At 47.9% G+C, this 27727-nt stretch overlaps 2 protein-coding genes across 3 annotated transcripts in view; one reads left to right on the top strand and one right to left on the bottom strand.

The window, feature by feature from the left end:
* Positions 1 to 9649: 9649 nt before the first annotated feature.
* On the top strand, positions 9650 to 11605 carry FZD5 (frizzled class receptor 5). The gene has a single exon (XM_082056376.1). The coding sequence runs from the start codon at positions 9664 to 9666 to the stop codon at positions 11392 to 11394; it is 1731 nt and encodes a 576-aa protein (XP_081912502.1). The 5' UTR covers positions 9650 to 9663; the 3' UTR covers positions 11395 to 11605.
* Positions 11606 to 17030: 5425 nt separating this feature from the next.
* CCNYL1 (cyclin Y like 1) overlaps positions 17031 to 27727 on the bottom strand; it is a 31089-nt gene continuing 20392 nt past the window's right edge. Inside the window, exons 8-11 of one of the 2 annotated variants that reach the window (XR_014184282.1) lie at positions 25729 to 25895; positions 21643 to 21805; positions 18469 to 18800; positions 17031 to 18269 (exon numbers count right to left, since the gene is read on the bottom strand). Coding sequence is in view for 1 of the 2 variants with exons in the window: in XM_082055113.1 (XP_081911239.1) it covers positions 18684 to 18800; positions 21643 to 21805; positions 25729 to 25895 (447 nt within the window). In the remaining variant the exon portion in view is untranslated. Of the gene's footprint in view, positions 18801 to 21642; positions 21806 to 25728; positions 25896 to 27727 lie in introns of both variants that reach the window. The other variant, XM_082055113.1, reaches the window with a different exon arrangement.

Here is a 27727-nt window from a genome sequence, read left to right as displayed (position 1 = left end):
TTTATAGCAGCCTTATCCCTTTTTGCAGCCTGGCACGACACACCTTGTGGCTGGGCTGTATCTGTGTCCAGTCCCTCTTCCTTCAAGAGAGCCTTGGAGGTCACTGCTGTTGTTCTCTTCTGCTTCCGTTGTTTCCCTCTTTGCTCATAAAATAATCACCTGTACAGGTTTTTACGATTTATTTAGGGAAAGGCCTGATAGCAGCTCTGTCAGCAGTGGGGAATCTGCTCAGGCTGAAGACCAAACCTTGCCCTCCCTTCTCCATGGAAGTCTGCACAGTGCAAACAAGCACCTGCATCCACCCTTTCCTCTCGTTCCTGTGCCAGCTCTCAGTCATGCCAAGGCCTTCACTGGTACGTACAGAATTTCTTAAAGCACATTTTGGCCCAGCACAGCTTGGGCTTGTCTTGGGTGGCTGCATTAGTGTGCAGCTGAATAACTTTAATCTCTGCTTGTGTAGAGATCAGCTTGTTGCTGTGATTAGCTCATCTCCTGAACTGCTCGTACTAGGTTTAGTCAGGAGCTTGTGTGCCCAACAGTTAGCTGTGTCTCAGGAATATACCAAGTTAAAAGACCCGTAAGGCGGGTTTGACCTCGCATAAATGTGCTTAAGTATTGAGGAGAAATTCAGGGCATCTTTGCCCAAATGGAAAGGACACAGACACACAAAATTATTAATCATTTCCTTTTATGTTGTCAGGGAATCTAAATAAAATCTGAGGAAGAAAGAACATGGTAGAAATCCCAAGTGCCCTTTGGAAGCATCATCACTTGATATAATGGAAAATTATACAGGACATCCTCATGGGTGCTAGGGCCCCTACCCTTCCAAGCTCTGCCTGCAGCAGGACTATGTACAAACCTTTGTGTTACCAGGAACAGAGCTAATTTAGCCCTCAAATAAGTTAGTCTGCGGTCTTTACATAGTAAAGCCAAAAGCAGTTTAAGAAAAAGCTCTGAGCAGAAGGTATTATGTTTGGACAGACTGACAGAGCACCAATATAACTATATTGATGCCAATTAAACACCTTCATTACAAAAATGTAAGCTCTAAGTACACGCATGAGCACCCTTTTTAGCATGAAACTAAAAATAAACTGTTTACATATATAAATATTAGATATGTGAAAAAACTGGCAGGATGAATCAGAGAGGTGGTTTGAAAAATGCTTCCAAGACTTGCCATTAACAAGGCTGACAACATGTTGGTTCCTTAAATGATTGCACAGAGAGCTTTGAAGAAATAAAGAACACTATAAAAACATTTCACAGAGCAAAGTAAACACTCCACCCTAATAGTAAGTCTCTCTCCCCGCTTCAGATCAGACATTTTGTTATGTTTTCAAGCCTGAATTTCAAATCCAGTCTCAGAAGTTACAGTCTGATGGCTATTGGACAAAGCTCCAATACCATGCAGTGAGGCATCTTATTCCAGGCAGTGTCCTCACAGGAAAAAGAAACAAAATCAGTGCTCTGGGTTTGTGTTCAATTTCCTGTGCAGCATATCTTGGTGTCAGGTACACAGGAAAATTCAGACTCTTGAGCTAATTATGAACAGCAACTTAGGAGCCACTAAGAACTCCAAACTGAAAACAAAGCTTCAAAAGTTAGCATGAAACTTAACTGATTTTAGTGCTTTGGATTTTGTGACAAACTCAACCCAATACCATACATGATCAGCTGCTTTCAATGTCTGATGCAAAACGCATCAATTCTAATTAGCAAAGTTCCATCAACATATTCCAACCCCTTTGGATTACTCCATTTGATATTAAAATAAATTTATGCTTGATGTGACATTTCCCTGAGCTCCTGACAAAATGCCGCTGAAGCTTTTTGCATTCATCCCATTGAACATTCTCCAGTGGTGTTTAATCCTTTTTGCACATTTCTGCCTGGTATTGTACCCAACAGCATTTCACTGCCAGGCTTGCGCTAGGTCTTCTGGCTCACTGCAGGTTTGAACCCAGAATTAACTGCACTAAATTGAGAGGTGAGGACACATTTGCAAGTACAATAGCAATAGATTTTTTCCACCCAGAAGTCATGAAGAGAAATCACTCTAGGACGAATACTGTGGTGATAAGGAACAACACACACTAACAATCATATAACATCCTCACCTCGAATATTAGCCATGTCTAGAGCAGATGAGCCCGACTGTTTGGAGGTTCAAAAAGCACTGAATTTGAATGTTTTTACCATTTGCCCATTTGGAATAAACAAGATTACTTTTGGCTTGTAGAGTGTGAGAAAGTTCCTTCTCTATGCTTTTCCAAAAAAGAAGAGGAACAAAAAGCACCTTCACTCAAAAAGATATGTATTCCCAGCACATTACAGCAATAGTTCGTAGAGGCTGTGAAAAGCTAGATGAGCATTAGTTCTCCTGCAAGCAGAATCAAACTTTGGGTTTGTTGAAATGAGTCCATCCTCAATCACTAGCACAATGATTGCAAAAGCAGGGAGAGTTATCTCTTCTTTCTCCCATTTCTTGTGTTCCTCGTCTGCTCCACCTGAGAGCTATTTGTACCGCAGGTACATTCAGCACCCCGCACAGTGAGGGGCAAATAATGAAGCTGTGTGCTGGAAGCTTGCACAGCAATTTCTCCAAGTGCACCCAGCAGTGTCATCAAAGATTTTTGGCAACCCAGTGCTAATACTTGTGGTAGGACTGAAAATATTTTGGAGCACTTTCTTGTTTCACCAGGACATATCCCAAGCAGGGTAGGATCATTGTGTGCTTGATGGTGCTGCACATAGCAGTGAGGTACAGGATTTAGAGAATGGATTCCTTCTTTTGCACAGCAAATCTCTTGATGTGCTCCAGTTCTGTAAGACTGGTCTCTGCTAAAGCTGCTGCTATTTAAGATTGAGCTCTGTGGATCACTTGCATGTGTTAATTCCTCACATCTAACTGATGCCTGAATGTGAAGGTTGCTAACAACATCCTCTCCAAAATCACTTTGACCTGTGTATTACATTATCCCACGAATGACTTGCAGAAGGAAGTAATCAAAACACGTATAGTTCCAGCTAGTGCTAATTGCCTTTTCATCTGTTTCTGTCTCTTTTTACTTGTGTCCAATAACTGTTGATTATGCAGGGATTTAAAACTGTATTTCAACTTAATTTGTTTCATTTGATGTGAATGATGTGACTTACTAAGCATTAGCTCCAAATGTTCCTCCAGCCTCCTGTCAAGCACTTCGAGGATGTCAAAAGCAGATACGGGGAATCTGAAGTGCCTGGTCTTGGCAAGGATGCCTAAAAGGTCAGGGAGAGAACATTGTTTCAGGAGATCTCAGGCCTTGATACTTACTGGTTCATGAAAACACCACACATGGATTGCACATGAACTTTCTAGGGTACTATAGATGAGTACACACACAGGATAAAGCTTTCAAGTGGTGTGTGATTTTTGATCTTGAGTGGGCAATGTGGCATGTCATAAAGGAGTCCAATTTCCAGAGGACAGGTCTATAACAATTTCTGGAAATAAAGATTAAACCTTAAGTTTGCCTCAAGAGGGTCTAGAATCACTATATCTGGAAGATTTTGATTACAGCGTCTTGAGAGGTTAGTGAAGAATGCAGTCAAAGCGGTTTATGTGTTTGAAACCTATTTTGATTGTATGAAACTTGGTATTTTCAGAAAAAGCCAGACTGGATTTGAACTATTCTGAACACATTCTGAAATTGCTCTTAACAGCAACAGTTTTTATCCTATGTTTTTTACTAATTCATAGAATTTTGAGGCTGGGAGAGACCACCCATAACCACAGGTGTTCATACTGGTAGCAGTTTCTTTGTGAAGGGCCAGTTCAGCACAGACAGTTTCTTGGAAACATTTCTATTTTGACTATTTCTCTGAAAGCCAGGCAGGACCTAAGGGAAAAGTGCTCACCAGGCTGATTCGTGGCCAGAATGTGCCCGTTTTCCCAGCAGGCTCCAGGCACCCCAGGATTTCCGTGTCCCCCGCTCCCAAGGCCTCCCCAGGCTGGGGGCTTCTTGGACTTGTCCACATTGCACCAGGAAACCTCCTGGCTTTTCCTGATGCTGCAGGATTTCTTAGAAGTGTGGGCAGCTCACCCTGTTTGGCACAAACTGGTGTGTTTTACGTTGTTTTTTAATGTTGGAATTTTCCACAAAACAAGTTTCAGACAGCTTCAGCCCTGCCTGAGTGTTTTCTCCAGAGGATTTTGCATGTTGGCCATCACAAACTTGCATCCTAACTCCAACGTATTTGCTACAACATCTTCAGCCAGAGGTTCCTCTAATCTGTCTCTCTTTGCTCAATTAGAAAACTGCTTAGTGCTTTTGTCCCTGGAAATAAAGTACTGCAACTATAACAGGTATTATTTTAATTATTTTAACAGGTAAAACAAGCGAATAGAAACAAGTTTCCAAAGGTTGTGACCTGAGGCAGGTCAGGGAAAGCATTGTGCCAAAGCTGAACTGCTTTGAGCAGTTTCACCCTGAAGGTCTCTCACAGCAAAGGAAAAAGGAAATATAAATCATACCTATTTAGAGATGGCGTTGATCAAAACAGCATTAGTCTGAAGATAAAGCAAGCAGTAATTTGTATTATTATTATTATTATATGTATGAGTTATCAAATGCTTCTATGAGATAATGATTTTTGATGTGCTCCTTCGTGCCTGCCAAGGGGTCGGGCTTGTCAAATCTGCGCCCCTGTTCAGAAGGAAGCACCCGTATTTTTGCATGCCAGCCCCAGTAGGGAAGCGGTGACGGTCCCACCTCACATGCACAGAGAGATGTGCCATGCTGGAAACCATGGCTGTTGAGGTGACCTGGGTTAGACATTCAGATCAGGGCAAGACTTGTGTGATTTGTGGGAAAAGCCGTGCTCCCTCAGCTGGGAAATGACCTGAGCTGCTCAGACCACTGGGGAGGTGAGCACTGGCCCCTTGGTCAAGAAAAAAATCTCAGATTTCATGCTTCAAGGTTGCTCATTTGGCAGCTTTCCTGAGAGCTCAATTCACTTACAGCTATAAGCATACAAATGTATGTGTGGTACAATCACGCTGCTTGGGAATCCCAGCGGAGCAAAGTATTTAACTCTGAAAAATACTTGGAGTAACTTCTTTGCAATGTGTAGAGCAGCAAGCATTTCAGAAACAATCTAGCTGTGTATTTAAACAGTCATTACTGCCTTCTGGGTAAATAACACATGTTTTTAAAATGGTCTCTATACACAATAGACGCTAACACAATAAATCCTAATTGCTCTGAAGGACCCATTAGGCTCTATCAGGTCAATACATGGCGGAGGTTTTTTGAAAGTCACTCACCCTGTTGTTACATAAGCCACAGTTTGAAAGTCCATAAATAAGTATTTGCTGAATGAAGAGTGAGGGCTTTGCCAGGGCCATACTAATTTATCATGTCAGCTTCACTATGGGGACTGTTTTCTTTTCAAGGGCCAGTGTAAAATAAGGCAAAGAAAAAAGCAAAAGCACTATGTGATGTGTTTCAAAAACTACGTATCTGGAAAGCCTCAGGCTGCAATATGCCCCCCAAGAAAATCAACCGCAGCACTTCTGCCAGATGTTGCTGAAGCCTGTGTCACTGTTGGAAATCAGATTTCACGTTAATTCACTCAGAAGTTGTCTAGTCCCGTGTAGCTTTTTGAATGTGGCTGCAGCTTGGCATGGTTTTGCTTTCCTGCAATATGTTAAGGTATGTAATTGTACAGGTATATATAAAAACAAACAGTATTGATGTAGGTTAGGATTTTCAAGGGAATTTCAACAAGACATCCACAGTGAAAAGCATTGAAGTGATTTAAATTGGAATTCCTGTCCCCAGCCCATAGCTTTTAAGTCTTCTGGGCACACGAGGAAATGTTTGCACCTGCTGCTGTTGCACTTCAGTAGGGTTCAGGTGATTCTCGTTCTGCTCTGCCTGCTGGTGAAGGGCTCAGAGCTGCCTCGTTCCTCCTGCCTGGGGGGCAGCAAGGACCTTGGTATCTTATTCAGGAGCTCCAGTTACACCAGATCAGTCTTGGTGCTGGGGTTTGCCATGCTGGCAGCCCATGGCCTCACAGGTCAAAGCAGAAACACACCTGTCTTGGTGCAGCGTGCAGCCGCGTCCAGAGCGCAGGGGAAACATCCATCTCCTTTTGCACCAGTACACGGTGGGTCTGCTGTGCTGGAGCTGGCACGTCGTGATGCTAAATGTGTCTGTCCATCCCTGCACCTGCAGCAGGCAGCAGGGCACAGCCTTGCCAGTCTGGTGCTGTTGCCATCCGCTCTGTGGTCACAAGCACCCCCTTACTCCAGCAGTTCGTTATCAGGGGTCACTGCTAATTTGAGCGGTGCCTGAGCTAGCACAGCCTCCAGCTGGGGTGACTGGCAGGCTGCCCACCAGCACCAGGAGCCTTCAGTCACCCCCACCACTCCTTTCCCAGGAGCTGGAGGCATGTCGGCAGTACAGGCAAAACCAGGATTTGTTTCTTCAGGCAAGAAGGGTCAAGGGCCAGGGCTGGCTCACTGGTCCTACAACGAGAGGGGCAGGAGGTTCCAGCCCTGCTTCGGTACAGGCAAAGCCCAGAGCGAGATCAGTGCCCCCCAGCTTTGTCCCTGCCCAGAGCCAGGGTGAAAAGCTCTTTGCAAAAGTCTGCTGAGCTCTCTATAAAGGCCAAGGGCAACAGCTGGTCTTTACAAAGGAAGCTCACTTAGTCCTTTTCTAAAGGTTTTTAAAAGTCACAGTAACCTTCACAAAGGCAGTTTGTCCAGGTAAACAGTGTAGGCTGACAATACAGCAGCGAAAGAACCAAACAGAGAAATAATTTCCACTTTTTAACTTTCTTCTCCTACCAGGAACTGCTGCATCCCAGCTGAAAATGCCTCAACAGGTGGAAGGTATGTCTGTGAGGACATATATGTTGTCAGCCCGTGCCCATATCCTCTGAGCTGGAGTCATGAGCAGGGACTAACTGGACTTCCAAGCAGACCTGTCTAGGATGGTGGAGCTTCATGAACACTTCTGCACACAGATTAAAGGTAAGGTGATTTCCTAATAATTTGTAGAGGTTTTAAACAACAATAGCAAGTTCTTAGGGATGGGAAACACTTTGTCTTTCATCTTCAGGGTTTGGCACGTTAGGTTTTGTGCAGGCACAGCTTCTGTCACTGATAGTGCTGGTGCAAGTAAAGCACTGTACTCTCATACAGTACTGTAGAGATGAATAACAAGCCTATCAACTGTACTTGGATTTCCACCATATTTAATCCTGTTCTGGTTGCTCTGCTACGTATTCATAAAAAAAGAAAAAAGGAAACAGAAGCACAGAGCAAGCCAACAGATGTCTACCTGACTCTTAATTGGGTTTTATGTGTCCCCAGTGTAGCAAATACAGCATTATTTACAGCCAGGCTGTAAGAATTAGATACATCTGGAGGAGTGGTGAAACCTGGACCAGGCTACAAGAGTTGATAGATTAACTGAAATGAAGAGCTGCCCCATTTTCCTCTTCTTATCTTCTCCCTTCCCGCCTATATACCAGTTCCCCGTTGTGCGCCAGATCAAACCAAAATATTGACCAAGGGAACACTTATGAAAATGAAAAAATAGCAGCAAAAAAGAGAATTTCTGCTCTTGTGGAGCTTCATCAGCATTTTCTAATTGTATGGCGATGATGATAATAAAAAGGCTGCCCTCTGCTCTCAGCTGTAATTTGGATAATCAACTGAAAGCCATAATGAAACTGTCTGTGATTGCTTTCTGTTGGGCTTCTAGTTCACAGAAACTCATTGTTGGGGAGAGCTAAAAGTTGTGACTCCTGCTCCAGGGATAGGCCACTGTGTTCCAAAGGAACGTGTGACTTGTAATTCTCTTCTGTATAGCTTTATTACAGGCAAAATTTAAAGTGTAAAGCAAAGAGGTATAGGGACTTGAGCTTTTTTTTGCCTTTTAAAAAACAAGTTGTTAAGCATCAAGGTCGACAGTGCCAAATGATATGCGTGCCTAGGCTGGGTGCGCTTGTAGACACAGAGGATTTTGGAGGTCAGAATTAAGTCTCTGGCCTTAAAAATCCCTGATGACTTTGGTGTGTGGTAGCGGAAGTCAGCACTCTGCTGATAGGTGCCAGAGCCAGTGGCCACAGAGCCAGATTTTAGCTCTGCGAGGAAGATGTGAGCCGAGTCCCACTCTGAGCCTTTGCTTTCTGGGCTCTGGACACAGGTGGGAGTATCTTGGGTGCACGAGACTTTGGGTGCTGGTGTTCCCCAGCACCAGACCCGAGTGTGAGCTGTCTCTGTCTCTGATGTGCTGTGGGTGTCTTGATTAGCGGTTTCAAGCAGAACCAGATCCAGTGCTGGATGTTGAGTGCTTTGGTCTGAATTGCCCTTCCATCTGCATCCACTGAGAAGTGAGGAGCTCCCGTGTAAGGGCTCAGGAGCAACCTTTCTTCTCGGCCAGAATAAGGGTACTGCTACAGCAGGTGCAGCTTGTGACTCTCAAATCTGGCTTCTGAAGCAGGTTTGTCCTTCTGAGTGCCCTCAGTGTGCCCTGGGCTTCAGGAGCAGTGGAAGCTGCTGAAAACCGGGCTGGTAATTTAGGTGTTTGCTAGTGCACAATCCCTTTTGGCAGGCAGCACGATCTCCGCGGTGGCTCCAGCAGGAGCCCACGTTTCCCAGGGCGTGGGGACGAGGCGTCTGCCCCGGGCAGCGTCTCTCGGTGGCTCCGGCTTCGTTCGCTCGCACCGCGCTCCAGCGCCTGCTCGGGGGGACAGTGCTTTGTGAAACATCTCCTGCGGCTCCGAGGCGGAGCGGCGAGCCCGCCAGGAGCCCCGGCCAGGAATGCGGTAGCGCCCGCTGGGCGGGCGAGGCAGGGCCGGTTTCCCTGCCCCACGGAGGCTCCGCTTTCCGGGAGGCGCTGCCGTGACCCTTGTACCCGGGCTGATGTTCGGCTGCCGGAGCGAGGCAAACGTGGGGCAGGGTCCCCGCACGCCTTTTGCCTCCCAACCCCCGGGGTTTCCGCCCTTTCTCCCCATCCCGTTGTGGCGGGGCGAGGCCCCGGTTCCCTCCCGTGGAGAGGGGCTGAAGGGCCCGAGGAGGGGGCGAAGCGGTAGCAGCACCGCGGACGCCGCCCGCATCCTCCTCCCCGTGTCCCGCTTTGCTCTTTACGCCGATGAGGGGAAACCGGGCTGGGCCGGCGTGTTGCTGGGTCTGGCGGTGTCACGGTTCTCGGGTCTCCAGAGGAGCCCGGGGGCAAGAGGGGAAGGAGTCAGGACCCGTGCAGCAGACAAGGGGCCTGGGGCGGGCGCAGAGCGGTCGGGCGGTACCGTCACCTTCTCACTTCGCCGCTGCCGCCGGCGGTCGGGGGCCGCCAGGCGGGGGCCGGGGGCAGCGCGGTCCCCGGTCGGGCCGCCTCGCCCGGCCGCCGCGGGACTCGGTGCCCCGGGCGGGGGCGGTCCCGGGGAGCCCCGGCGGGGGCGGGGCAGCGGCGGCGGGCTGGCCCGGGGGCGGTCCCGGGGCGGGGCTCGGGGCGCGGCGCGGCGCGGGGGCGCCCGCCCGGCCCAGAGTGCAGGTGGCGGCGGCGGCGGCTGCACGGCTGCTCCCGTCCCGCGGGGCTCCGCTCCCGGCGCGGCGGCGGTGGCAGGTGCCCGGGGCATGCGGCGGCGGTAGGACGCGCGGCGGCGATGGACGGCCGGGGGCTGCCGGTGCCGCTGCTGCTGGGGCTGCCGCTGCTGCTGGGGCTGCCGGCGGCGGGGCGCGCCGCCTCCAAGGCTTTGGTGTGCCAGGAGATCACGGTGCCGATGTGCAAGGGCATCGGCTACAACCTCACCTACATGCCCAACCAGTTCAACCACGACACGCAGGACGAGGCTGGGCTGGAGGTGCACCAGTTCTGGCCGCTGGTGGAGATCCAGTGCTCCCCGGACCTGCGCTTCTTCCTCTGCAGCATGTACACCCCCATCTGCCTACCCGACTACACCAAGCCGCTGCCCCCCTGCCGCTCCGTCTGCGAGCGGGCCAAGGCCGGCTGCTCGCCCATCATGCAGCAGTACGGCTTCGCCTGGCCTGAGAGGATGAGCTGTGACAGCCTGCCGGTGCTGGGGGACACTGAGGTGCTCTGCATGGGATACAACCGCACGGAAGCTACCACCCTGCCGCCTTTCTTCGGGAAACCCACGCGCCCGGCCAAGGACGCGGCCAAAAACCTGACGCCTCTCGGCGGGCAGCGCTCCTCGGGGTCAGACTGCGGCCGGACGTGCAAGTGCAAATCACCCCTGATCCCCATCTCCAAGGAGTCGCACCCGCTGTACAACCGCATCAGGACTGGGCAGGTGCCCAACTGCGCCATCCCCTGCTACCAGCCCTACTTTACGCAGGATGAGAAGACCTTTGCTACCTTCTGGATCGGCCTCTGGTCTATTCTCTGCTTCCTCTCCACCTCCACCACCGTGGCCACCTTCCTCATTGACATGGAGCGCTTCAAGTACCCCGAGCGCCCCATCATCTTTCTCTCTGCTTGCTACCTCTTCGTCTCTATGGGCTACATTGTGCGGCTGGTGGCAGGGCATGCCAGCGTGGCTTGCAACCCGGAATACCACCACATCCACTATGAGACCACGGGCCCTGCCCTCTGCACTGTGGTTTTCCTTCTCCTCTACTTCTTCGGCATGGCCAGCTCTATCTGGTGGGTCATCCTGTCCCTCACCTGGTTCCTGGCAGCCGGCATGAAGTGGGGCAATGAGGCCATTGCTGGCTACGCACAGTATTTCCACCTGGCCGCCTGGCTCATCCCCAGTGCCAAATCCATCACTGTGCTGGCACTCAGCTCTGTGGATGGCGACCCAGTGGCTGGGGTTTGCTACGTGGGCAACCAGAGCCTGGAAAACCTGCGAGGCTTTGTACTGGCACCACTGGTGGTTTATCTCTTCACCGGCAGCCTCTTCCTGCTGGCTGGCTTCGTCTCACTCTTTCGCATCCGCAGCGTGATCAAACAGGGCGGCACCAAGACTGACAAGCTGGAGAAGCTGATGATCCGCATCGGCATCTTCACCGTGCTCTACACCGTGCCCGCCACCATCGTCATTGCCTGCTACATCTACGAGCAGCACAACCGGGAGGCGTGGGAGCGGGCGCAGAACTGCTCCTGCCCGGGGGACCCTCACCGCCCCAAGCCTGACTATGCCGTCTTCATGCTCAAGTACTTCATGTGCCTTGTGGTGGGCATCACCTCCGGCGTCTGGATCTGGTCCGGCAAGACGCTGGAGTCCTGGAGGCGCTTCACAGCCCGCTGCTGCCGGGCCAGGAAGCCCGCGGGCGCCTCTGTGTACGGTGAGGCCAGCCCGGCGCTGGCGGGCAGGACGGTGCTGCCCAGCATGGCCTCCTACCACAAGCAGGTCCCGCTGTCCCACGTGTGACCAGAGGGAGCCTCAGTGACCCCAGCTGCAGGGAGGAGAGAGTGGCAAAGACCCTGGGCCACAGAGGAGTGGGTGGCAGCTGGGCCACCCCCAGTGTCCTCAGCCCCACCGTGGCAGTGCTGCCCGGGACCGAGCGTGTGCACCTGCAGGGCACGGAGCAGCTGCGGCCCCAGGCAGGGCAGGGAGAGGTGCTGCCAGCAACGTGGGTGCAGAGGGACAGGGAGGCCTGGAACCTGGCACTGCTGTGTGTGCTCCATTTGGGGTCTCGTGCCCTGTTTGGGGTCCTGGGGTACTGCTGCCTGTGGGCTGGTCAGGTGGCAGGTAGCCATTGAGCACTGGTTTGTGTCCCCTCTGGGCTGGTCTTGCTGGTGCTGGGGTGGAGGGGAGAGCTGTGACAGGCAAGGTGGGAGGTGGCCCCCAGCCCTGGATGATGTGCTGACACCATCACTGAGCGGCTCACCAGAGCCTGGGGTGTGCGAGGAGGCCAGGGAGAGCAGGGAGCGGGGGCTGCCTCCCTGCCGAGCACCTGGGCCTCCCAGGCAGAGAGGGACAGTGCCCCCAGGGTCCCAAGAGCCCCTGGGCACAGCTGCCTGTTGCAGAGGAGAGGGCTGGGGACCTCTGGGGTGACGCTGCCGCTGGCCCGGCTCGGGCAGCAGCATGTTGAGTGGGAGGAGGGAGCTGTGCGGGCTGGGGGCTTCACAGGCGGTGGTGTAGCTGGAGGAAGGGGCTGCAGAGAGGAGCTGCCACCCCACACTTGGATGAGCGGAGATGGGCCCCGGCCGTCTGCAGAAAGGGGGGAGCAGGTGTCCCGAGAGCTCCTTTCTCCCTTGGGCATGCATGTGCCGGCTCTCCCCAGGCAGGGGGCTCGGGCTGGTGCTGGTGGGGCTCTGTTCTGTGGCACTGACTCCCAGGTTCAACCCACTGCTCCGCTGTGGGCAGCCACTGCCCGGGGAGCAACTCGTGCCGGAGAGCCGAGGGGCTGCTCAGGGATGAGGCTGCTGTCCCAGCCCGGCGCTCACAGGGAGCCTGAGGCACCGCTGGCTGCGCACCGAGCAGCCTCCTCCTGAGCTGCTGTGCGCGCCGGGAAGGGCTTGATGCTGCTCCGCGCCTCTGCAGCGGGTGGGCTTCTCGTGTCTCCCTCGGGCCCCTCCGGCTGCCCGGTGTGAGGTGGCACATGGCGCAGCCGCCGATCGTGGCACAGCCAGCCCTACGGGAGCGGCTGCACTTCTGCAGCGGGCAGCGTGTGTCTGGGGGGCTCCAAGCCAGGCTGGCCATCTGCCGCTCCTGGGGAGCAGCCGGGTTTACCAGCCAGCCAGCTTCCACACTTCTTGCTGCTTTTTTCAAAGCTGTGTCTGTCAGAAACAGTGAGAGTGTACAGTTACTTTAGGAAAACTCAGCAGAGCAGTCGTGTTCCATCCCTCCAGCTTTCCAAGCCGTTTTCCCTTCCCCAGGTCGGGCAGCAGGGCACTGACAGGGGGGGTGCCTGGCATGAAGCGGTGCTGACGGCTGATTTCAGTAAGAAGATGATGGCGAGGGTCCTGTTGTCAACTTTACCAAATGCGGTGAGGGGCTGTGGCTGCGGCACAGAACAGGACACAGCTGGTGAGAGGTGGCTGCCTCTGGCTTCAGCCTGCTTGTGAAAGCACCCAATTTGTAATTTTTTTTCCGCTGCCCTAAGTGGTGATCGTGTATGTAACTTCCCAGCCATTGCTCGAGCTTTTTTGCCCTCCTTGCAGCGTGGCACTGTGACCCGGCCGCTCGAGCGTTGCAGAACAGCTACTGGCTTTGCTCCCGCAGGACTGCAAGGATCCGAGGTTGTTCTCAACACCCTCAGACCACTTCAGTCAAGGAGGTTTCCACCTCACTTTAAAACCAAAGCCTGGGAAGTGAGGAGGTGCTTGAGTGGCGTATCTGCTGATAAAGGCATTGCCAGGGCACTGTGTGAGTGTCTCCGGGGCATCGGCCCCAAGCAGCCGGCAGCGCGGGGACCAGGGCTGGGCAGGGACGGCTCAGCCGCGCAGGTCAACGCTCTTGCGACGCAGGGTTCGCTCCCTCCAGCCTGTTGCAGTGCTGCACCGGGGCCAGGATTGCACCATGCTGTGTTACAAACTGTAAATAGTTGTATTATAGCTCGGTTTGTACATACAGGAGCCGTAGTGACCTTTGAAACGGGTTTGGGGCATCAGTGTTCTCAGCAGCAAGGCAGGTCGGGTGCAGGGACGCTGTGGGGAGTCTCGTGCTGTAATCCCGGGCATTAAATGACTCCAACCTGCTCCAATCCACCCCTCGCCGGACTCCTCTCTTTCTATAGTGCCTTTTGTAGATACAGCTAAACACACATCATGCAATACAATGAACAAAAACCATGTCAAAGGTGGTGTTGTTTGTTCGGTTGTTTGGTTTTTTTTTCAAAGTGCAACTGACTGTGTAAAGCTTTTTTAAAAAAAAAAAAAAAGTCCAAGATTAGCTACAAACTGTTGCCTATTGAAAAATGCAAGAGCATTTTCAGCTTTGATCTAACGGTAGGTTGATACAATCCACTTGTGTTTGAGCCTGGCTTCTCAGCAACAAGTGTCGGTTGGGGAAAGGAGCTGTTGCCGTGTGTCCTGTGTGCTGTAGCCAATTTACATGTTGGTTTTTGCCTTATCTGTTAATGATGCTGTTGAGTGTTGTTTATATAACTGTATTATATTTTGTGAAAAGCTGAAGAAATTTTATTCAAAGAGAAGTATTGAGATTAGTTATTTATGAAGACAAAAAAGAAAAAAGTGTGTGTTGTTTTCTTTGCTTTCGTTTCTGCTGGAGTATTAATTGCTATAAAAACTTAACTGGGGGGGTAGAAGGAAGCGTGTGCTGGGGGTCTGTGCCATGGCCCACCATGGCACCGTGTGTCCCAGCCTGGGTGCAACAACCGGGCTCTGCACTGAGCCGGGTTTAATCCTTGGGCTGCCATGGCTGGATGTGCCCATGACCTCGCCCACAGTGTTTCCTTGACGGGCCAAGGTCACACCTTGCTGCTGGAAAGGGGTTAACTATCAACTTTTATTGGGATTCTGCAGTTTGCACAGTATCAGTTCCTCGTCCTGTGCTGAGATCAGGCCCTAAAGAGTTGCTCTTTGATACTGTTGAGGCCAAGCAGATGACAGCTTTTAGTTTGAGTGACTCAAGTGGCCGATTGGAGGGTCCGTGTTGCCATCTGCCGTGTGCTCGCTCGTGTTGGGAGGAACAGCTTTAGGAAGGACAGCAAGGGGTTAAGGCTGGCTCTGCGGTGACTAATGGTGCAGGACTGTGCTATCTAGTGAGGTGTGTAGGCACACGCCAGGTCCCACTAGATAGGATCTCTTACCTGGAAGCAGCATTCCCGCAGCCCTGATAAACCTGACAGCTGCACAGCCTGACTCACCTGGTGCCTCAGTGCTGAGGGATCTGCCCCCCATGCTCCCGTACAGGCAGAACACACTGTCAGGGGCTGATCCTGTCTTGTGTGGGGCAGTGGGGCAGCTGTTTTGGGCTGTGGAGGGGACAAGCGCCATGTCGGCACGAGGTTCTCACTGAGGAGCCTAATGCTGGTGCTGTTCCCCTGCTCTGTGTCCCCTTTGGTCACCTTAGGCCATCCTCGCAGCAGCCACTGGCTTCCTTGGGGTTGAACAGTGCAGGTGCAGCATGGGCATGGGGAATGACTGGCTGGCAACATGGGGACCATGTGGCTTCTCAAAGAGGTTTTAATGCCACAGAGCAGAAGGTGAAGTGGTTATTTCACCTAAAATAAATGCCTTGTGCACAAAGGCAGCCTGAAACTTTTCTAATCCTGTGACAAGCCCATGGTCAACCAGTTAAATGCTCTTGCCCTAGGGGTGATGTGTGTGGGGGGGTGTTAGTGAGCACATTACAGTCCCTTTGGCAGCATCCTGTAATTCACTGTATATTGTCAAACAACTTTTTTGGTGCGAGTGTCATTTTCACAGATAACGTTACGGTAAGTGCTGCTGCACTGTTGTGCTTTGGGAAATCGCAGCTGGGTCCTGGGGCAGAGCTCACTCTGCCCACCCCCTGTGCAAGCTCTCGCCTCAATTGCTCTTCAGTCCTCTTCTGCTTGCTTAGATTATGCTTGACGCCTATACTCTTATCAAGAAGCGATGGTCTTGATATTTATTCCACCCCTGAAGTGCCTGTCCTCTTAACTGCCAAACCGAGACTGGAGTAGTTCTCATAAAACTCCCTTAGAAACAAAACATACAGTCCCCTACACAAAGGGAAGGGCCGCTGAAGCCCAAGGGCATCACGTAGGCCACACACACGTCCGTGACTCCCCTGCCCCTGCTGACCACTAACATGAGGCTCCTGTTGCTCTTGTTGGTGCTCACATTATTCTTGCTGGGGTGTAACATCGTTATTGTCTCTGCAAACAGTGTTTACTGCCAGATGGGGAGTGCTGCCCTGGAACTGAATGCAGGCAGAGGCCACCTCAATGCAGGTTAAATATTATTCAGCTGTCGGGTAAAGAGAAACAAGGTATGTCAACCCTATAGCTGGTTGCTCTTCCCTGTGAGCAGTGATAGGTAACAATCTAATTTCAGTATTCTAACTACAGTTTTTGTTTTGCCTTTTTAAGAAAAGTGCTGCCAACGTATGAAGAATGGCGCAAAGTTACAGAGCATGCCCCCTCCTGCAGTTCATCATCCTGCAGAACCACCTAAATGTAATTCCTTCTGAAACAACATCACTGCTCATCCCTTCAAAAGGGAGCTGTATGGTTTACTTTTGGTTTACCTAAGAACTCCACTGTGTTTTCCAGAATCTAACTCCTTTAGGGGGACCAGAGTGTTTGTTTGTTAAATGGAATTGCTATTTTCCTTTGCTTAAGGAATTGTAGCTGAGCCCTGTTTAGTGTCTGCTGAATGGATCAAAATGCTATTGACAATGTGCTCTGAGCGATGCTAGAGTCGCACTAAAGCCAGTTAAGGTTCAGGGCAAAATTAAGTTTGCAGCAGCAGGTTCCTGCAGGATACGTTGCAGAGCAGCTGCCAACTCCAGGTGTCATTCACTTGCCAGCCGGATCAGCAGGAGGAGCCTCCACCTCATTTGGCAAAAATAAGGTAAATTCCCACCCCAAGTTCGTAGCGAGCACCCTGCAGCTGAAGGGCAGATGTGTCAGCAAAGGACATCCAGACCCATCCCACACAGCTGAAGGCACCTGGATGTGCTAAGGAAAGAAAAGCTCATTAGCAATTAGGTCACAAGTCAATCCAGGAGCTGGTCACTTGTAGCTTCCAATTTAGTGCTCCTCAAGGGAGGACTTAAAAAACATCAACTGACCTCCAGAGAGACTGGCCCTGCTTAAAGGCCATTGAAGTGCAAAGAAACCGTTGGTGAGTGGTTATTCGGGCAGCCTGAGTCAAATTCTAAATCCAAAGGGCCCGTGGGAATAGCCAGGGAGCTGCACAAGGCTGGACCAGGCCCACAGCTCCCAGCTGCCCCACGGCTCCCTCTGAGAAAATGAAGGCGAGGGGCTGGTACAGGCACCCCCTGGGGTTTTTCTTTCTTTTTTCATACTTCAGAGAAGCTGCAAAGCACCACATACTTTTGAAGGGGAATGAAATCAGACAGCTGTACAAAACACACAATTCACCTTTAACTTTAATTAAAATAGAGTTTATTAGCTTTTCTTTTAATACAAACATGAGAAAGGAAAACCACCTGAAGATGTAGCGTTATTTTCAAAATTGAATTGTGATCAATACCTGAAGTGCCAAGTTCCATGATTTGGAAGCCGGGGGCTGACATAATTGCATACTGCAAAAGATTATATGCATCATTGTAAGAGCTGAGTGCAGCCAAAGTGTGGGTTACACTCAGCCAGCCCCCTCTCAAAGGCAGACAGACAGACAGACTTGCTGTTCAGTGTAAGTTTCTGGGCCTTGGCTGGAAGAGGAAATGCACAAACCCCGTGCCATTCGGAGGGAGATCTGCTCCTAGGACAAACCGCCTAGAATCTATTTGGATCCAAGAAGGGAAGATACTACAAAGACTTGGAACAGGAAGAGTCTAATAATACTTATCCTGTTTAGAGTTCAGTTTCAGAGCCTGAAAGTAAGCTCCATTCCAGAGGCTCAGAAAGAGCAAACCCCAAGTCTCCAGAGTAGTTGCACAAGATAAAATTCATTTTGGAAAGAAAAAAAAAAAAAAAAAGGTTTTTACAGAAAGCTTTTTGATAATTCTCCATTGAACACAATATTTTTCAATCTACCATGTTAGGTAGTGATGAATTCTCAAACCCATTACTGTCTCACTATGAATATAAATCCCTCCCAGGAATCAAAACCCCAAGGAGAGCGAGATGGATGCACACTGGCAGCTTTAGGAACTCCACTGCTAGAGCACAAGAGGCCGGAGTAGAACTTGGAGAAGCAGCGCTGCACACACGCCATTCACCACTGGATTGCTACACTGTTGGGGATGGTGATGATGTTTCCAGACCAACTTTCTTATTCAATGCCTCAGAAAAACATACAGATTGCATCTCTTCCAGAGCAGTTTAAGTCTTAAAAAATGAGAGAAGCACCATAATTCACAAGAAATGCAGCATGGACCCTATACATTTTAACAATACATAAAACCATATCTCAGCCCCCAGTCAAAACATTCAAAGTCTTTTGCCAATCTCTACTGGAGTGACTTAGTGGGTGCAGAGTTGGAATCCCTTCCTGCTGGGCAGCTTCTTGGTTATGAACAGATCACCAAAAATAGCAGCTTTTAGTAGCCAAACCAGGGAAAAGCCGTCAACACGTGTCTATGCTACTGTTTTCAGCTCCAAAGTGGCTTTATACTTTAAGAGTCCCATGTCTTGTCTTGTTTTTTGTTAGCACTGCATTGATCTGAAATACAAATGCAGTGAGACTCTGGATGACAAGGGAGAGGAGGGAAGAACATTGTAACTATAGTCATGTGGTTAGTGTTTGAATTCTAAAATTTAAAACTACTTATTATTAAAAACTTCAAGAGTTCACAGCTATAGGCCTACATAGTAAGCAAACATCTGTGGGGGAGAGGAGGAGATAAGTTTGTTTTTTGCACCTCTGGATACGTTAGAAGGAGGAGAGAGTTGATTTGACAACGGTCAAACGGTCTTGTCTGTATTTTGCACCTCAAGCTCTGGGCTCCCTGGGCTCGCTCCCCCCTCTCCTCCTCGCGCTGGAAGACACCATCACCGCTGGCTTGTGTGCGTGGAGTGGTGGGATTCCTCTGATTCGTAGGGATGCTGGTTCATGGTGCTGCGCCCTTCTCTCTCCTCAGGAGAGGATGGCATTAGAACGGCGGATACCAACTAAGTTATCAGCACTGAACGATCGCCTCATAGCAGCTTTTGACAAGTCTTTGTATTTGTCTTCACACAGCCGGGAGATAGCCTGGATACCATGGGCAGATACAAAGCGAAAAGCACACATTAGAAGAGTTAGAATATTTCAGGGAAGCTTTTACAAGCGTAATACCATCAGAGCAGGCAGTCTGTACCAGTGACGCTACTGGATTTTCTACCTGGAAGGATAGTAAATTAGAACTACTTTGGAGGGAAAATACTAAAGGGGTCTGTCCCCATGCTAACAAGAACCCCATCCATCAGTAAGTAAGCATAAAGAAGGTGAGTGGTTTCCCTATCAGAGTATCATCTTCATTCTTTTAACAGTCCCACTATCTAATGGAAAACTTGGATCCATTTCAGACTTAGGAGTTTGTGGAAGTTACGTTCAAAACTGCCCCTGGTAGCGAGGTCTGCTGCGTGCAGCGACACTAAAATTGCATTTTAACAGCACAAAAATGCATGCGGCCATGGTTCAAACTTAAAAGGTTTGTGCACTCCCTTGGGCACTCTGCCCTTGGCCACTCAAGCCTGGGAAATGAAGTTCTCCTAGGACACCTGTTCTGCCTTTACCTCCTCCACATCCTCGCCCCACCATGCTCTTCCCAGGACCACTCCCATGGTCAGGTGCCTGAAGAGGTCCAAGATGGGAGGGCAGCCCATTGCTTGATGGCAATAGCCATGGCACTTAATACAGCTATTAAATTGCAGCACATGTGGATAACTTAAATATTTAATTGCTTTTTCACCCACTTATAGCCTTGCCTCTGCTCTTCTTATCCAGCTAGTCAAGTAGCCTTTATTCTGGTGCAGCTATTCTAGGAGCAAGCCTAAGTATTTAAATCCTAATAACACGTGATTGTCCAGAAAATACTGTGTGTCCTCCCAGCAAGGCCTATTTCTGATGGGAGCCTTCAGGCACTACCAATGCAAATAAATAAGGATACCAGTAATAAAAGGGCCAAACTGAATTTCAGTCCTGAACATGTACTTTCATTAATAATTTACCACCTATCACCAGATGAACTTTCCGAGTCCTGCAATCAGCTACAAGCCTGCACCTTCCCTTTAAGGCAGCACCCATTCAGCACAGCCCCGCGTTCTGGAAGTTCAAAAGGTGAAAAGCACTTCGAGCGTGAATAAACTCCTAAGTGTATTTTAAAATAATTATTTACATTTATTTCTGCCGACCTTCTGGAGGCATGCATTTGGCTCTAGAGTGGCGTTCTTTGAGACACTGGCTGCCTGAGCTCCCGGTGCAAGACCAGACAGACTCTCCATCCTGTTTTAATGCTAGCACATCAATCATAAAGCAACCTGTGTTGACATATTTAGCCTCAGTCGCCCATATGGTGTAAATCAGTTTTCAATCCCTGCAATACTAATTCACTGCTTCGTACAGGCTCCTACCAATGGCTTGTGTGCATATAACCGAAAGGCGGAATGAAAAATTTTAGCAAATGGTTTAGATATCTAGCACATTTTAGAATTGAAAAACCAAAATGTCCTATATACATGCATTACAGCAAATCACATACTGTACTGAAAATGACTCTGGTTTAAATACCAAGCCCCCGGTGCTAGCAAAGAAGAAACAAAACAGGCTCACAATCTGTAAATCATCCACTTATGCCTGGGCACTGAGCAGTTCAGTAAACAATTTCCTGTGCAATATGAACTGCCCTACAACCACATTTACAATTAGTGACAGTGTTAGCTTAAAGTGCAACAAGGGTGAGACAAAGCAGAGGAGCTGCATTGCTTAACTTTAAATAGAGGAATTTGTAGGCACATCATACCTATCATTCCAAAGGACCAGGAGTGATCGCACTTATTCCCAAAGTTCAGCCATTTCTGGGATGAAATTAAAAAAAACCCCCTGGCACTTGGTAGAATTACTGGGGGTGGGCAATAGAACAATATAAAGCCAAGAATACCGTAGCACACCCCTCTTTGAAAGGGGCTATGATATCAGTGTACACAGGGCCTGCGGTAGTGCCTTTGTTGAAAGGTCAACAAAACAACATGCGGAGTCATCAATTAAACCTGGACAGATGAAAGGTTGCATTGAGCCAACAAGAAATTTTGCTTGGGAACCCAGGTAATTTAGATATTTTCAAAATGTCTTACATCATATCGCCAACAACTAGGAAGAAAGACTGACTCTGCAAACGCTTAAGTGTTTTAAAATGAGCGTTCACAGCAAAGAAGGCTGCAGGGGCTTAGAGAAGGGCAGCCCTTCCCGTTGAGCAAAAGGGGCCAGTGATCTATATTTACTCTCCTCTGGACATTCTGAAGGGCTCCTAAGAAGGGGCTATTCCAAAAGTTTATCTGAAAGCAACATTTCTTTGGAAAGGTAGAGGTTCTAGAAGTCGTAAAAAGAAACATTATTTCTGCAGCTGTCCCCAGACAAATGGTTTATTAAACCATGAGAGCAGTAAGAGCGCTCCCTCTAAATATAAAAGCAGCTGTGCAGTAGGATGCAGTGGGAAACCTTCAGCTGGTAGTATTTAGAAAGGTCTGAGTGTGACTGTCTCTAGGTGCTTGGAATACAGACTGTGACCAGGGAAGGACAGACAATCCATTACATATGACACTAATCCTTTCAATCTTAAGTAGCCTAGTGAGCTATGGTTCCCAAAATAACGTCCATTTTATTTGGTGGTCTGCTAGACTTCTGTAATCTCTGTCCCTTCCTTTCTTCAGAATACTAGCTTAGCCTAGGCGTGGTTTTACAGAGTGCGAACTGTAGTTATAAAGGGGTTAAATTAGCTTGTAATACACTAACCTAAAAGCTTTTTAGTTTTTCTAACCGCCACTTAATATGATTAGCAACACATGCTCTTACTACGCATACAGAGTCCCCAGCTCAGCCAGTCCCAGACCATTACCTCCAGTTTCTGTGCTCTCTCTTTACTGAGAGGCTCCAGCAGAAAGCTCAGGTTATTGTCATCTGCTAGGGAGCGAAGATCGAAGTAGTATTTGGCATAAACACTGGCAGGAACGTTGATATTAAACTGCAGTAGCTCCAGGAAGTGTCTTTCCATCTCATTCCTAGGAGGCATAAGGGACAGAAGACAAAAGGAAAAAAAAAAAAAGATAGTTTTAGCTGGCTGAAAACCCTGAAGAGACCTCAAGCTTGTTTTAAAACCCAGCAACTTTGAAACAGTCATCGAGAGCTCGGCATTATTAGTTTTGAGAGACAGGTCATTCACTAGTGCTCAAAACAAGGTGCAGCTTTTGAGTCCTGGCACCTCCGGCTCGCGGAGAAACGTAGAGCCCTGTCGTGCACCCGCCCGGCTGACCGCGGAGCTTCATTCTTCGGAGTTCCATTAGTGCAGCTGTACAATTCATGCGCCATTCTCACTCTCGTACGGCCCCACACTATAGTGATCAGATGAAAGGAATGATGTATGCTGTTTATTAGCTCTGAAGAACTTGCAGACATTTTCACCGGGCTGATAACAGGAAGGGGGTTTATTGAAGTAGAGGTGGACTAACAAAAGGAGTAGGCAGATCACCACGGCAACAAATGGATCTATGAAGAGCTGCTGCTATTATCTCACAGAAAAAAGCCTCTTGAAGCAACATGGATTCATCTCCAATAAATAAATAAATAAGCGGCATTAGGTGGGAGAAGGAATTTTCTCCTCAATAGCATTAGGCAGGATAACAAAGTACTATGTCAAAGGGCACTGTCCGGTTTTCTACTCACTCGTCGATTTTCACTGGGCAAAATATTTGGAGGAAAGTGGGGAGAAAGCCAGGACGTGACAAAGGCTGCTGCACCTACTGTACTGTGGGCAGCTGAACTGGAGACGGTTTTACAAATTAACCTAAAAGAAACTGGTGCGACCCAAACCAAGCAATTCAGTTCAACCCTAACGACCTGTCTGTACAGAATTTAGCAGCTGTTTAGGCCAACTCTGAATACACCAGAAGATAAGTTGCACAAATTCAGTGCCAAGGCTGTTGTTTCTTTTTGGGAGCTTTTAAAATGGATGTTTTACCTATCAGAGGGGGGGATAAATCAAGGAATCATCCAGGTTGCGTCTTGTATTGGATGGCAGGTCTCAATATGAATAGCAGCTTTGTGCTTGTTTCTAGCGTGGAAGACTTGAGTACCATTGAACCTAGTGCCAAAATTAATTTCCTGTTCATATGGTCATAAGCCTATAGAAATGTAAATCAGATAATGTTTTGATGATCAGCTGATCAGAGCTTGATTTACCCTGTGAATAAATACTCTTCACTGCCCCTTTTGTACTCACTACACTAATACATTTTAATTGTGTAAAAATACAATTCTTCATTGGATTAACAAGTCTATTAACAGTGGTTTAAAACCTGGGAAAGGATAATGCCCATGTGTTTTCTGTGCCTTATTTACAAATATATGTAGCCAAAAGAATGAACAGCATGTGTCCCCTCACAAGCAATCACAGCAAGATTAGCAGCTGCACCGTTAATTTTTCAGTGATTACGGATTCAATCTCATCAAAGCAAGCAAGTTTGGACAAAGGATGACTCCCAAATATCCATTTAATTTCCTTTGATTTTTTTTTTACCATTAGAAAGAAGTGCAACAAAACACGAACCACCCTCCTCCAAAAACCAAACGAAAAACCCCTTTCAGTAAAACACCCACCTTTGGTCAAATGAGAAAGGGCTTCAGGTTAGTGAGATCATTCTATACATAGAGCTGAGAGGAAAACGCACAGAAAATTCACAGACCAAACTTGCCACCAGTCCTCGTACCTGGTGGAGTCCTGCCAAACAACCGTCAGCTGGGGAGCTGCTGGGGCTTGGGGTGGCTTTTTTGGCAGCATCACCAGCCACCTCCAATGTTCAAATGCAACCAGGCCTGAAATCCCTTGCCAAGTTCTCTCTCAGTAATGCTTGTATTCAGAATACCTAATACCATCAAGTGACGAGTTACAAAAATATTGAAACTACTAAAGCTGACAAATAACTATAGTACCAACTATTAACTGAAAGCAGACTTACAAAATTTAAACTCAATTTTGCTGAGTATTTTAAGCAGTTTTCCAAAGCCCTGATGGTGGTGACATTATCCACCCTGGGGCAGTGACTCCTGCCAAGCTGCAGCAGCGTGGGGCTGGGCACAGACACCCCAGGCCACTGCCAGAAAGGGGCTGCACAGTTTCTGCCCATACCTAAATTCAAAGGTCTAAGTCATTGCAAATGAGATTACAAAAATCCCATCTTCAAAACAGGGAACAAAAATAAGCCTAATTCAGTCTGTTTTCCCTACCACCATCCTTGCTTTGAAAATGTTAAGTACTGGCAATTTCAGGAGACCCAGTATCGGCAATAGAGAACAAACATTCTGCAAGTTACAGATATTTTCAGTGCTATCAATTTGATTTGCCCCAAATAGGGCTAGAAGAAGAGACATCAAAAAGAGCAAGATGGACACTCCAGCACTCCCAGCATCGCCGACCCCACTTCAGCCATCTCAGAGTTATTTGCAGCAGCGCTCAAGTGTGTTCCTCCCAGAGCCCAGCACTCGGAGCCAGGCTGAGTGAAGATGTACATTGTATAAAATCACTAATTATGCTTTCCTGAAAGCACAGCCCTGCATTTGGAGACAAAGAACTCCCAGGCAAGGGGTGTGTATAAAACAAGGTGCTGTGATTGCTGTTTGTGATGAGAAATAACTTGAGGAACACAAACTGGTTTGGTGCAGGTAACTCCCCTGTCTTTAGACATGCTGTCCCCCAACCTAAAAGGAAGAAAACAGAATATTCCTTCTTCTAAAGAGTCCCAGATAAATAATGACTGTATTTGAAACATTAGCTTTAGGCTGAATCCAGGGAAGAGAGCTTGGGGCAAGAACAGATCGCTCACATAGGCTGCGTGCAAACCTCTGCCACCTCACCCTGCTCCCCTACGAGAACTGTTACTACACAGGCCTGGACACTCCCAGTCACAGCACAGTGTGATAAAACTCAAAAACACAGAAAATGAGAGGTTTTTAAGGCCAGAAAGCCCACTTCTAAGCTAGTCTTCTAGCATTTCTACCACTCCGTTAACAAGGGAAATAGGGAAACAAGCTGGCAAATAGAATTAGAACAAACAATAATGCTGACATCTCCAAGTTCTCAGAGATAGAACTTTGTGAGAAGAAATTTAACGTGACATCTACTGGGCCAAATGCACACTACGAACACACCTCCAGCCTGCAGGGTGAGCCTGAGCCACAAGGCTGAGCGTCCTCTGAAACCGCAGAAATTGTGCGCGGAAAACAGAGAGCAGATCCAAAACTTCTGAAAAACTGAAATCTATATCCAAGGCAAGAATATACACAAGGAACAGCCTTACGCAAACAAGGAGCAGCGAGATGGAGGATTGTGTTCTCAGTGCTGTAAGTGAGCCTAACAACTCACTCAAAGAGGATGAGCTGTTGCTGTGTCTGGATGTGACACGTGGAGCCACAGATTCCAACACAAACGACACCCGTCTGCCAGCAGCAGCCGCTCAGAATCCAGACCATGAGATATTGAGGCCTTAGCCATACACAAGAGTAGACACGTAAGTCACGAGTTATGGCTTACCTTCCAGTTTTTCAATTTCTAAACCAGAAAAGGGAGGGTAGAAAATTAGTTAACTTTTTCTAGAAAGACTCTTGATAAGACTACAAAATTGGGCACTTTAGAGTTACACCAATACAAAAATTAGTGGAAACAAGCAGCTGGTCCCATGGCGTATCACTGGGGGAAAGAAATCTAACTTTGAAGTTACTCACCCAAGTCAGCAGAAATATTAATACAGATTTGTCTCCAAGTAGGGTGACCCAGAGTTCCTCAGGTTAAAATGGGAGTGAGGCCTGACACCAGATCTATGTCATGTATGTGTATCAGAGCACCAGACAGACATTTTATCAATATGATCACAAAAAGTGCCATTCTAAAAAATACCCAAACACCTCAGATTAGCCAAACCTTGCAACTTACATGTCCTCAACAGTAATGTCCTTCAATATTTGGCAATAATCCACGTTCCACACAGCCTGATCATCCCAGACTTTAGAAGCCAGCAGAATAGCTCCTAGGACTATCCTCTTCCAGTTACTAGGGCATATGTCAATCTCTGCATAGGTTAAAAGCCTTTCCAAATAAACCTAGAAAAAGAAAAAAATAATTTCATGTGTTTAATTAAGACCTGGCACTAAGTTCTGAGCAGCAAGCATGCCAGTTCAATATGACTATTTTATCCCACTGCCATTAAGTGTGTCAAAATAAGTCTTAGTAATTCCTGCTTATACTTCAGAATCCAAACTTTCAGGAGTTACAAGTTCCATTGTTTAGCACAATACAAGAACAGAACCACCAAGATATACAATAAAGATACTGAAGAATCAGCTCTGAGCAACAAGCAGTGCTGTTTCAGTGAGCCACCAGCAGGGTTCTGTCTGTCACAGGGTCACTGACGGGTGCTTGTTGGGGCCTATCGGGGACAGTCAGTCACTCGGCATCACCCCAGCCTTTCGTCACGGTGACGGTTCAACACGTGGAGCTGAACACACTGCTAAAACCTGCACAGAGCTCTGTAGTCACAGGATGAAGATGCATTAATTGCTATCTTTCCACAATGAAAGGTGTTATAGTGCTATTTCTGCTTTACCCTGTAAGGAACAGACTTCACTCCTTCATCTACATCCCCAACTGCTTAGGTAGTAAACGATACCCAAAGCCAAAGACATGTCTTGGTCTTTTACTCATTCCTCCCATGTAACCTCAGATCAGCCCAAAGATGTTGAATCAGTTTTTTCCTTAAAAGCTTTCTGCTATTTCCTATAATGATCCATGTACTAAATAATTTACACTTTAAAATTTGAATATAGATTTATTTTAAAATTCTACTCCCTAAATTAAGCTCAAGGTCCTATTGAAGCCTCAAATAAACTAGTGGGTGCAGGAAGCTGATGTACAGGTCTAAGGGCAGGTCAATCTTTATTACTGGGGTCTCCCTGCGCTTCATTTCCATCCTTTGCTTGTACCTTCAAGTAGATTAAAGGTGTTCCTGTAATAACAGAGCCATCTAGTGGTAAAATCCACTTTAAAACTCTACTTTTTGTAAACAGTTCAGCTGGCCAGCTTGCCCAGGATTAGCTCTCATGTTGGTCTGTCAAAATTGCTTGCATGTCTTTGGCAAAGCAAAAACCTCAAACTGCTTTCAGAGTTTCAATAGCTCTAACTATCCCACCTCTTTAATGACTTATTTCCTTATTAGAGTTCGGCAAGCTGAGTTTGCTTAATTGCCACATTGTCTTTTGGTGACAGTTCTGTTCTCCTTTCGGACTGTTTTTCAGAAAGAAGCCGCAAGGAAGACTGAAGTCTAGTACACAAGTGCAGTTTAAGAGATTGTCTAATAGAGCAATTATAAGTTGTGTTTTTTCTTGCCCTTTGTATACTTATATGTATATGCATGTGTGTTCCTAGAACCTCCATGCCACCTGGTGAAAAGAATTGTAGCCTCTTTGGTTTAATTAAAAAAAAAAGTTTGATAGAAAGGTGGCAATGCTTGAAGGCCATAATAATGAGCAAGTTCAGCTCCTGGAGTTCCTACGGGGGGGTGTTACTTGCACTGTTCCCGTTAATATGAGCTCAAAACTTCCACTTTCCCCTCCACACAACCGAAATAAAATACATCTTTGTGTCTGATCTTTTTATACCCAAATATGTACAGTGTCCCACTGTTTTGCCTTTCTAAGCTTCTTCAGCAAGTTATACATTATGAAACAATGTTCCATGGGACAAATAATTAAGCATTACATATTAATACATAGAAAAGGTAAGTTCCTTTGTAGTTAACCACTTCTGTGACTACTTAGTAATGTTCTCTAATGAACTCGCCTTTACAGTACCTTCATTATTAACAAGGTTTCATGAGATAGCGTAACTATCTAAATGTCAGTTCAGCCCAGTTCACTCATTGAGGAAAAAAATTAAA

The sequence above is a fragment of the Streptopelia decaocto genome (genome assembly GCF_964273445.1).
Source record: "Streptopelia decaocto genome assembly, chromosome: 6".
In the NCBI taxonomy this organism is placed as follows: domain Eukaryota; kingdom Metazoa; phylum Chordata; class Aves; order Columbiformes; family Columbidae; genus Streptopelia; species Streptopelia decaocto.
The sequence above is the reverse complement of the archived record's forward strand: the minus strand, read 5'-3'. Positions and strand labels throughout refer to the sequence as shown.